Source organism: Babylonia areolata, chromosome 27 (genome assembly GCF_041734735.1).
Source record: "Babylonia areolata isolate BAREFJ2019XMU chromosome 27, ASM4173473v1, whole genome shotgun sequence".
In the NCBI taxonomy this organism is placed as follows: Eukaryota; Metazoa; Mollusca; class Gastropoda; order Neogastropoda; family Buccinidae; genus Babylonia; species Babylonia areolata.
In genome coordinates this window covers 23,722,412-23,734,469 of record NC_134902.1, presented here as the reverse complement: position 1 = coordinate 23,734,469, position 12,058 = coordinate 23,722,412, and the positions used below count along the sequence as shown (strand labels likewise).

General features: G+C 40.3%; 1 protein-coding gene across 6 annotated transcripts; it reads left to right on the top strand.

Moving 5' to 3' along the window:
• The first annotated feature begins 2,032 nt into the window (after window positions 1-2,032).
• On the top strand, window positions 2,033-10,731 carry LOC143301214 (RNA-binding protein 1-like). 6 transcript variants are annotated; one of them, XM_076615340.1, is made up of 5 exons: window positions 2,033-2,095; window positions 4,369-4,596; window positions 4,825-4,950; window positions 9,864-9,974; window positions 10,433-10,731. In XM_076615340.1, the coding sequence occupies exons 2-5, from the start codon at window positions 4,388-4,390 to the stop codon at window positions 10,437-10,439; spliced, it is 453 nt and encodes a 150-aa protein (XP_076471455.1). In that variant the 5' UTR covers window positions 2,033-2,095; window positions 4,369-4,387; the 3' UTR covers window positions 10,440-10,731. The 6 variants fall into 6 exon arrangements, 3 of the variants coding, with proteins under 3 accessions (XP_076471455.1, XP_076471454.1, XP_076471457.1); XR_013057745.1 differs by lacking the exon at window positions 10,433-10,731 and adding an exon at window positions 6,681-7,097 and having other exon boundaries at window positions 2,045-2,106; window positions 9,864-9,990; XR_013057744.1 differs by lacking the exon at window positions 10,433-10,731 and adding an exon at window positions 6,681-7,145 and having other exon boundaries at window positions 2,045-2,106; window positions 9,864-9,990.
• Window positions 10,732-12,058: the final 1,327 nt, after the last annotated feature.

Here is a 12,058-nt window from a genome sequence, read left to right as displayed (position 1 = left end):
CTCTCGGCAGTCCCGCATCAATACTCCCCGGCCCGGTCGGGATTCAATTGGCGGTTACTCACCCACTAGTCAGATACTCCCCCTTACTGTCACGATTGCTGTGTTTCACAGACTGATGTGTGTGTTTGTGTGTGTGTGTGTGTGTGTGTGTGTGTGTGTGTGAGTGTGTGTGTGTGTGTGTGTGTGTGTGTGTGTGTGTGTGTGTGTGTGTGTGATTCTACCACGGTTCCCGGGCCCATCAGTTCAGTGCGAATCAGTAGTCCCGTCGGAATGTCTCAAACAGTGTGGAAGCGGGCCCGCAAAACTGTTGGCACCTTTTCATCAGCCTGAACCAAACAGCTAGAGGCGTTACCGGGCGGGCTGCACTGAGTGGCTGCCTGAGACTCAGTGATTCCAACCCTTGCCCCAGGCCAGGGCTGTGACACTCAGTGCATGCAGTCTCGGTTGCCGCGCCGCCGGCGGGCTGGAACCATCCTGATCGCGAGAAGAATTGAGTTAACTGACTGAGTAATCAACTGATATAAATTCGTAATGTATCACTCAAGTTGAATCACGGATCAAACCAGCGGCGATAAATGACGGGCTGGAGCTTTGTCAGTTGGTGGGGTTTTGACCCCACGACTGTAAGGGCAAAAATTCGCTAGCCCGGCGGCCGGGAGTGTTCTCGGCAGGATCAGGATGGATTTGGGGCGTTGTCATATACAACTTACCAATTTTGGCTTTTTATGCCCTTCAGATTTACTCCTTTTTATTGTTGGTCAGGTCGTTGACTACTGAGCTCAGTCATTTTATCCATTATAATCGTATTTCATTTTTGTCCGGCAATAACTGACTCGTGTTTATCTATGAGGTTCTCGTAAAAGAATTTATACTAGGTGCGCGTTCAAGTTGATATTGTTTGTTAATTTGTTCCACTGAATAATTTGTTACTCTGTTACTAAATGCAAACTTTCTGCTCGGAGATTTGTTCTGGAATACTGTTTAAATATTTTATCTGTTCTGTCTGTCAAGTTTCTTGTACAGTAGTGCACGGTCTACCTTTGGAATACAAAAAAAGCACTGCATGCTTTATTTACATCGTCAAACCCATTAAATATTTTGCACGTTTGTATCAGTTTAAGTCCCCTCTTACTCTTCTTGCTTTAAGTGATGGTAGTTGTAAGTACCGTTTAATCTTTCTCATATTAATAATCTTTTATGCTATAGACCAGGTTTGTCAGTTGCTCTTCTTCAGCCGCGTTGCCGCCGAGCCCGTTGTACTGATGGCTTGTGACTGCTTTATTTGCGTTGGGTATACCATACAGTGTTTCTGCATGATATTCTAGGATAGCTCTAACTAATTTTTTACATAACCGTAATGAGTGAGTAACTTCTCAGTAGTTAGAGTGAGGTCTTTTTTTTTTGTCTTTTTCTTTTTTAAAAATTATCATTTTCGAGGATTAGGGGAATAATTAGTGCTTCTATCTGTGTTTTCATCGGCAATCAGTGACCGGCAGGCAGAATAATCAGGACTGAATTGATTGTGGTCACTGCATGGACTGAGGAACCGCAGCAAGTGCTCGTCTCCAGTCTCAGGCAAGGCGGCCAGTTGGTCAGAAGAACTGCTTGAAACACAACCCAGTCAGTGACACAACAAAGCAATGACTCGACCAGTAATAAACGAATTTCGGGCACGCACAACTGGACAGTTTTAGTGTCACGTGAATAAAGAGTGACTCTACAGTCTACGACTGTACTTGACTTTCTCTGTATCTGTTTGATGGGGGTGTATCGGGTACTGTACGGGGGACTGTGGAGCCTGAGGAGTATCGGGCCAGCAGGGGAGTAACTACGGACGGTCCCGGTGGTAGTAACCACCACTGAGAGAGAGAGAGAGAGAGAGAGATGTCTGTGGCATGGAGCTCAATAGTCCCATTCAGCTCAGTGACCACACGGGGGTTTCCCGAAAGGTCGTTAACTCGACCACACGGGGGAGTACACGCTCATGTCGGTGATGGCTCTTGATGATTTTCTACAGAGTTACGTACCCTATGCTTCTCGGTTGAAGAAGTTTTGTGCAGACGCGGAGCAAGGGTTCGTACGTTTTCCGGAAAAGGTGCATTTAAGGTTTGATTTAGATTTCAGTTATCAAATGTTTTATTTAAACAACACTCGTGTTATACGCTAAACTTGGACTTTGCACTTGCTCTAAATGGGGAAAATGAACGAGAGGGCTTCTTTCCGCCAGAGTATTCGAAGCGGGCAGATAATTTCTGCGAATTTTTTTTGTTTTTTGTTCAGGTTTGTTAATTATGATATATGACCAGACACTGAGTCCTATTGAACGATAGGATCAGTTTGTTAACATTATAAGGTGACGCTCTTAAAAAAACAAAAACAAAAACAAAAACAAAAAAAACACTCTGCCATGCGGTGCTCTGCGGTATGATAGTCGTGTGCGACTGTAACCATCAGAACAGCAGAGGAGGCAAATTTTGCTGTCCCAACTCTCTAGCTTGAATTTGATTACAGTGGAAAGTGTCTTGCCCAAGTTGCACCCCCACTTTCTCGGTCAAGATGGTTTAGGACAGTCGAGTTTAGGACAGTCGGCGTTGAGATGGTTCCCAAAGGCCAACTAGGGCGATTTGTTTAAAGGTTGGACTTTCAATCAGATTGGGATGGTTCCCAAAGGCCAACTAGGGCGATTTGTTTAAACGTTGGACTTTCAATCTGAGGGTCCTGGGTTCGAATCACGGTAACGGCGCTTGGTGGGTAAAGGGTGGGGATTTTTCCGATCTCCCAGGTCAACATATGTGCAGACCTGCTAGTGCCTGAACCCCCTTCGTGTGTATATGCACGCAGAAGATCAAATAGGCACGTTAAAGATCCTGTAACCCATGTCAGTGTTTCATTGGTTATGGAGACACGAAAATACCCAGCATGCATGAACCATGACAGAGTCATCAGCATGTCAATGTTGGTCGTGTAATGGAAAGAAGAAGAAAAAGCCCTGAAGACTGCAGCGCTGAGAGCCAGTTTAATCTTGCCACCTAGTTTGAGAGTAATAGTACTTCACAAAAAACTAAACTGTAAATGACTTCCCATTGCAGTGGAGAAACCATTGATTAATCAGTATCATACAGCTCTCACTGTGCGTTATACAAAAGTAGTTTAGTACCTTTTCTGTATTTTGCTGTTACTTGGCAATATATATATATAAAGCACTATAACTAGTATAAGGTTTAGTTTCACTCTCATGGGGCTTTTGTTTTGGTGGCTGTTTCTGTTCAGGTTTTTGCTAATCATTATCATGCTAACTGGATGTAAACTCTTTTTGCTGTTGCTTGCTTGTGTATATTTTGTCTTTACCTGGCAGATACTGCTAAATTCCTGGTTGACATTTAACTGAGTGGGTTTGTTTTGGATTAAGTTGTATGATTATGCATCCTGCTGGGAGAATCAGCCTTTGTACAGAATAGACCACTGGAAAGTTCTGCAAACATCTTTGATCTTGTGCATGCACATCTAATTTTTACTAAAAATTTGAGCAATGCCAAAGGAAATTGATATAGACAAAAGCAGCAAATGTGCTGTCCTCCATTTCTTCAGTTGATAGCCTCCATTGCTACAACCAAACTCTTGCCAGTGAAGTGCCATCATATGCATACACAAAAAAGAAAAAAAAAAAGAAAAAAAAGAAGCATGTTGTTTCACACGTTCTGCCTCCCTCAGTCACCTTTGTTTCTTGAAATTTTGGAGAGCCAATCAACTTTGAGAGCACAGATCATGTAACTGCCTCTATAAGTTATGTAAGCATGGAACTCTCCAGCGGTCTGTTTGAAAGTTTCAAATTTTCTTTTTATATCACAGTTCAATGTCTCTCTGCATTTGTAACTTTGTCTCTTGAAGTGAACTTTAGGTACTGTGATAGGGCCATACTGTGCTGCAACATCAGCATCCAAAGTAGAAAAACAAAACAAAAACAAAAAAAAACCCACTTGATATACTATTACTATTAGTTTTACCTACCTACTTCAATACTTGTGATGGGTTGTCTGTCAATTATCATTCATTGTTGTGTTACAGCATCCATCACTTCCTATCTGTATCAGGTGCAGCCCCAGACACTTGCTGTCCCATGAGCACGGTTTTGATTGTAGATATTTGGTGTGGAAGAAATGTTTGATGTACAGTAGTTGTCTCATTCCCTAAATCAGATGGTTCCACTCTCTTGCTATACATGTGTATCTTCTAAGTTCCATAATCTGCCTCTTTTCTTATGTGTGTTAATTAATCATTAATGATATTGGTAATAAGACTTTTTATTATTAAGTACTAGTCTATTACTGAAAACAGATACTTATACTAGTCTTTCTTATTTTTTTACAGGTCACTACACTAGTTTAGAATGTCACGCCATCGAGATTTCTCTTTGGACTGCAAGGTGTATGTTGGTGAGCTGGGCCATGGTTGTGCAAAACAGGAACTGGAAGAAAAGTTCTCCAAGTATGGTACTCTGAAGAATGTGTGGGTTGCTAGGCGACCAGCTGGTTTTGCCTTTGTTGAATTTGAAGACCCACGAGACGCTGAGGATGCTGTGCAAGCTTTGGATGGAACGTAGGTGGCGTTTATTGTGTTTTCTGTTGTTTAGAATTAATGCTGATAATTTATGGGTAGCACACTGGTGTTAATTTTTGTTGTTGTTTTTTTTAACATCATTGTTGCCAGTTGTAGTATTGACATAGTTTCTTGACCAGAAAAACTTTCAAAAGAGAATGGGTTTTGTCTCATTTCAAAGGAAACAACAGGTTTGTGTTTTGTTGACATAGTTTGAATCTGCCACAGGCGCATCAATGGTCGTCGAGCCCGTGTGGAGATGTCCAGTGGTCGCAGCAGATCAGGAGGAGGTCGCTTCGGTGGACCTCCCCAACGCTCTGGCCCACGCTACGATGACTACCGCCCTTTGCGCAGGTTAGTCCAGAAGCTAGTGTACTGCTATGTGTATTTTCAAATTTATTTGTGATATTTTAAAAATGTGTATGTTATTTTAAAGATTTTTCCGTATGATTTATGTAAGCTATTTTAAAGATATTCTCTGTGATGTTTTTAAAATCATGCACACATGGTAAACTAGAGAGCACTCAGCAGAGGGCACATCTTTGTTACTGTTCATCTCCATGGCTTAGGGTCAATTTAAAGGCCAGCTAAGTGCATACAAAAACTCCCGGAGGCCCTATTTACCTTAAAAGCAGACAGATGGTGGTGGTTCTCTGCCTGACCACCCCTACTCTGACTTCATTAACAGTGACAGGCTGTCAAGAGTGGAAGGAACTTATTTATTGCTGGATGCAAGACATGGGAAAGGAATCTGGTTTGTAGTTATATTGTTTACACTGAGCAGGGGTGTCCCAGTACTTTGATTTACTCTCCCCCCCATGCCACCATAGTACATGGTCAGTTTATAATCAGTATCAAGAAAATCCAGAATCTTGATAGATCATGGCACATATTATTTACAGAAATTTAAGATATATCAGAATGCATTCTGCTATTATGCATAAATTCAGTTGCTCTATTTTTGTTAAATTTCAGTTTGTGAAATGAATCTCTTGATCAACAAAATATTATGGTAAGATTATATAATGTTGGCAGTGATGACATATCTTTAAATTCATGGTCTTATTTAAAACTATTATCCTTTTTATATATGTCTTCATTTACTTGATAATGTGAGAAATGCAAAAATTATAGCTATAATGAATAATTAGTATAAATGGTAAAAAAAAAAAAAAGTTCATGTCAGTGACTTTGACTTGAAGAAGTAAACAAAGAATGAAGATGAACCATAACTGTTTTTCTTGCACTTTGTATTCAGATAGTTGAATACTGTGAGCATTGTTTTTCTTCCTTTTTTCTATATCTCTGTTGGTGCTGTGAAATCTAATGTTATTGCTTCTTTATTGGTTATTTTCCCAATTTCAACCTCATCTCTCCTTTGTAATTATACAATAGTTATCACCAAAGTTATCTGTTAATGTTATGCCTTTTTTAAGTTGCAGTTTTTACAGATGGAGAAGTCTGTCTCGTGTGTGCGCATGTGTCTGCGTTGCTATACATGCATTGCATTAGATATTCCACTTTTGGTTTGAGAATTTTGTCGCAGTTTATGAAATGTATATTGAGACTGTGAGTATGGAACAAATACTCTGTAATTGTAGTATGTGTACCCCACAATTGAAACAAGTTAAGAATAAAGACTTCTCTTTGAATGTGAACTTGAGAAATTCACAGTTTTCAAGTTTTGCACGTATTCAGAACACCATTCAAAATATTGTATTTCTTTTACCAGGATAAGAGATACTTTTTTAGATAGAATATTGAAAAGTTGGTTTTGCCAAATTCCGCAGTTGTGTTTTCTTCTTGGTTTTTTCAACCCTGCATATATTATCATATGTATGATGGTGTTCCTGATGTTGTGTTAAAATAGACATTAAATGAATTCAAGAACTGTGCCAGGGGGGGGACTGAATCCAAGTGAGCTGTCACAAGCCTGATTGTGCTCCTTATTGTCACAGTACCACGAGTGAACCAATTTTGATGTTGCACGTGTAGATGTATGTAAAAACAATGCTGTGAAAGATAAGAAGGGTGTGTGACCATGTGCTGATGGTGTGTTGTTCTGTTCATTGTGCCGCTTTCAGGCTCATCTCATCTCACTGTGGTCCTGCCATCTCTTCCCCAGCTGCCGCTCACTTCCCCTTAACTACAGTCATCTCTTCCCCTTAGCAGCGGTCGTCTCATCCCCTTAGCAACGGTCGTCTCTTCCCCAACGACACCTAACTTCTTCCTTGCAGGGACCGTCTCTTCCCCTACAGCAGCTAAACTTCTTAGCTACGGCCATCTCTTCCCCTACAGCAGCTAGTTTCTCCTTAAGCAGCGGTCATCCATTTCTTCCCCTACAGCAAATGGCCATCTCTTCCCCTACAGCTGTCTTCTCAGAGGCCATCTCTTCCTCTACACCAGTGGCTGTCTCTTCCCCTTCCGTTCCCTTCCCTGTGTCGTCCTAGCTGTGCAGTGACTGCACACTGCCACACTGCTCGTCTTTGGGGTTAGCGAGGGTACAGTGGTCCTGTCTTGGTTGAGTCGTCTGTGGTGTTGGATTGCGGGTATGGGCGTCAGTAGTCCTCCATGGTGTAGATTCACTTGTAGGTTGGGGGTCAGCAGTATTGTTGTGTACCAGTCTCTTGGGCTCCTCCATGTTGTTTGTTTACCTGTCTGTAGTGCTTTTCCATCCATGGTTGATTGAGTTGCTTGTGTACCCAACTGAAAGGGGCCAGTGTGTCATTTCTGTAAATGTTGGACCAGTCAGTGTCCTTTTCACTGTCCGGATGAACAGTGTTGTTGTATGGTGTGTGTCTGATGGGGTTATTCAGTGTTAATGTGCGTCTGGGTTTTTTTGGGGGGCATCTCCCTTATCTTTTAGGTTCATTTCTGTGTGTGTCTCACCATCTGTCTTTATGTTGTTTGTGTGTACCTGTCTGTATCCAAATTGAGCCTGCTTAGGCTGAAGTTTGTGTGGTTAGTGTTTGTATCTGTTACACCTGCTTGGGCCATTTTTGGTCTTTGATTTTGACCTGCCTTTTCTGATCATTTTTAATCATTATGCACACATTGTAGGTTTCCAGTCACTTTGGGGTCATTGTGATTGTGCTGTTACGTAATTTTCCTTTTTTAGCAGGCCAGTGAACCTTGCCACCAGAAACCAGCAAGATTGTGTGCGATTTCTTTGCCTTCAATGCGATCACAGATACAGTTTGCAGGAACTGATGGTTTTCCATTATATGAGTGACCATCTGTTGCAGAATTTTTACCAGGTGCTTTGTCAGTGTGGTGTTTGTTTGTGTCTGGGATCAGAGCTCTGGTCCTTTGTCTTTTTGTTTGGACACATCTGCTGCAGAAAGACAGTCGGCTAACGTGATATTGGTTGGAATCAGAAAGGGATTAACTGTTTAGGGAAAGGGGTGGACGTTGAATTAAGGTCATTGGGAAAAGTTGGTCAAGCAAATGACACTGGAAAAATATTTGCTTCAAACTTTTTTCTTTCCCCTTCAAAAACAGTTGTTCTGTGATATTTAGGTCTGACACTGATCAGTGTACAAAATGTTTTATCTGAAAAAATAGTCACATAGAGTACATTAGATGAATGGTGGTGATTTGCACCTTTCAAATCAAATTCACTGAATAATCTGACAGGTAAGAATGTCAGTTCTAAAAATGATTTACATAAATTATAATTAAAAGTTTAATAACATACTTGGACAAGTCTTAGAGGCCTTTCCTCAAAGCCGCATTTCTAGAATAGTAGAAAGGAAGCAAAATCTCAGAGGCACAGGCAGAATAGGTGGCTAGCAGAAATATTTTCCTAAATAACGATATTCATTATATAATTTATACTGTCCTGTAAGATATTGAAATGTGCTCACATTGTATTACACAAATAGAAAAATTGGTCAAGCATGCTGGAAATCAACACAAATTGTAGTCTTCTAATCACTTAGAATCTGTTCTTTAACATTCCCACAATAAAGGCAGAGTGTGCAAGTTTTTGCCTGTATTTTCTGTATGTCTGTTCGCCTGTCAAATTCAGATTTAGCACATGATTTGTGACGCCTTTGGGTCTACTCAGTATCTTTGTTGTGGATTCTTTTATCCATTGGAGGAATTTCATGTAGGGACAGCTGTGGAGTGTTGGGACCGCCTAGCTTAGCTGCCCTTTCTTTCTTAGTTTTCTTTCTGGAAACATTATTGGTATTAGCATTGTGGTGTAGCTTTGGCAAGCGCATGGTTTAGTATCATCTTTTGGGTCGGGTTTCTGTTTTTGCTGTTTGCTTTTTAAATGCTGTGCATAATGTTTGTTTGTCCGTTTTAATATTACATTTTATTTGATATTATTGAATTTTGTGTCTTTCTGGGACAAATGAACTTGATTAAATGCTTATCAGCTAAATGTTTTACATGCTTGTTTGCAATTTCTGTAATGACTTGGAAAGCTGCTTGTTCTGAACACAAGCTCAGCGATTTGTTATACAGGGCAGAAAGTCAGTGAATCAAGAGCGAGTTACAATTTCCAAAGTATGTATACGCCCCCTCACCAACCTCCACTCCCTTGTATTCCTTCCCTCATGACCCTTTGCTTTATTCAGTGTGTCAGTCCTTTTTACATTGAACATTCAGAGATTATCTGGTTTCCTTTTGGACCAGACACTAATGTAACAGATTAATTGGTTGTTTATTTGTCATCTGTGTGATAGGTATAGATTTTCTGATGATCTATTTACCCGGCATACGTGAAGCATGTAACACTGACTAAGACTGTCATGAGACTGACAAGCATGTTTTGGCTCTGACAGTTTTCATGGACATAGCATCAGACTTCTTTTGCATCAGTGCATGCTGCAGTGGAAACTTCAGTTTATCAGAAAGACTAGCAGCCAGACCACCTATGAAGATTAGTATAAAAGAGAACTGATATGAGACTAGAACCTGCGGACACATTTCGTGATTGAGTGCATTAGCACATGGCTACTGGTTGATGCGTACTTAGGCAGTTGTGGTATTTGACTTGTCACCTTGTGTTGACAGTGTGGCAGTGACAGACAGTAGTTGGTGTCAGTCTGTTGACACTATGTTGTATGTTGGGCTGTCAGACTGTGGTAGTGTGAGATATGTGATTCTTCAACCGACATTGTTGTGTTGACAGGATATTTATTTGTGACAGATAGAGATGATGTCAGGTATGGTGATACATGATCATATTATTTGGTGCACTATCACCTTGACAAATCACTTGTCCTAGAGGAAGAAAGAAAAATGGCTGTGTGCAGATCCCCCTCTCCCCGGAGACGCCGGTCTTCAAGTCGTTCACCATCCCCCAGGTTTCGACGACGGAGCCCCAGCTATGGTCGCTACCGCAGTACCAGTCGTAGTCGCAGCAGGTAAAACCAGTACATGTAAGTAGCATGTAAGTAGCATGTGTGTGTGTGTGCGTGTGTGCATACAGTGTGCTCCATTTTTATCAGTATGCAGATTGTGAGGTTTTCAGTATGATCTGGTCTTTTTGATCTGGTCTTTCGTAATGTGGTTTTGCCTGTTGTTCTGCCAGTCAGTTTCCTTTCATTGTTGGTTCATTTGTTTAAAAAAGTGAGTCTAACTGTTTCAATTTTTTGTGAGTATGGGTCGAGAAAGTCTGCTTCATTTTAATTGATTTTAATATTTTAATGTTTATGTGACAAGACAAAAGTTTCCATCTAATTTGTCTTTATTATTTTATTATTGACAGTAAGAATACAAGTGCTAGCAAAGTTTGTCCGTAAGTTATTTTGAAGTACTTGCAGTAAGTCATGTTCAGAATTGACCATCGATTACGAGTCTGACACCAAGTGTTTTGTTCCAGGAACTGAGCGTGCTTGCTGACCTTTCAACCTCTCTGGACCCAAGGAACTGCCTAGAGAAACAGCATAAACATTTGAACTGTGTGGTTTGGTTACGGATTACCGATCAAAACGCTGAATCAAAATGTCAACTGTTTTTTAATCTGACACTTTTATTTGTCTGGCATCTTATACAGGGAGTGATGGGTGTCTGCATTTTAAAAATAGGGCCTGGATGGGTGGGCCATGGAAGTGATGGCAATTTGCTGGCATTTTCTTGGCAAGGTTTTATTAAATTCATTCCATGTGTTGGTGTTCAGAGTTTGGTGGCCTGCTGGTGTTTGTTGAGAAAATGTGTTTGTGTGCTTTTGCAATTGTGTAATGCATCAGTTTTACGCCAGTAAGAATCCACTTCAACTTTGTTGCAGCAGTGTTGGTAGGGGGAATTGACTTATCTGATGTGTGGAAGGATAGTCAACTATTTAAAACAGAAGGCTACTGATTGGTTCATGTCTGTTAAACATTATTAATTACGTAGTGATATACATGTACATGTATACATAATTGTGTGTACACGTATGTATGCAAACATTGTTAAGCATACCACATAATAAAACAAGAGAGGCGAGGCCTTCAAGACTCACTTGTGTTACACTTAAAAAAAAAAAAAATCCAAGCTTTTTATGTATTGAGTATAATTTCAAAATGTAATGTTTAAGATGAGAAAGATCAGTTTAAAGCAAATTAAGTCCCCCAGCATTACAGAGTAATTTCCCTTTTTTACTATCTGCATCAAAACGTTTGCAAAATAAATAAAACTTCCATGCTTAGCAAAAGAAGTTCCTGTTTGAACAAAAAATGATAATAATGACAGCTCTAGCTGTTGGGTCAGAATATCAGATCAAAGTGCCAAGTTTAGAGAATACAAAAAATATAAATATAACAGTAAATGCAGTTTGCATATAATTAGGCTTCATTCTTTATTTTTTTGTGCCCATCCCAGAGGTGCAATATTGTTTTAAACAAGATGACTGGAAAGAACTGAATTTTTCCTATTTTTATGCCAAATTTAGTGTCAACTGACAAAGTAGTTGCAGAGAAAATGTCAATGTTAAAGTTTACCACGGACACACAGACACACACACACACACACACACACACACACACACACAGACAACCGAACACCGGGTTAAAACATAGACTCACTTTGTTTACACAAGTGAGTCAAAAAGTATTATACTGTTTCAATAATATATCACAATGAAACCTACTGCTGAGAGAAGAGTGAGTTTTGAGGCCAGATTTAAAAGGGAGAAAAGTCAGAGGGTTGGAGGTTGTCAGGGAGTCTGTACCACGTTGTGGGCTTAAAATAAAAAGATCTTTGTACATGTGTATATTCTGTCTGTCCTCTCTTTTTCAAGTTAGACTTGAGGCTGCTCCCTCTATCATTTTTACTTTGAGGCGATCGATAGTGTGATGGCCTTGTACTTGGTAGAAGCAAGAACCATTACAAATAAAACGAATATTGACATCAATGGTCATCTTCAAACCAACAATGCACTTCCTTTATTTAGACGTAGATGCTGTCGTATCATAAGACGCACAAAGCATAGTGCTCCATTCTCTGTGGTAAACCTGTTCAGCCAGTT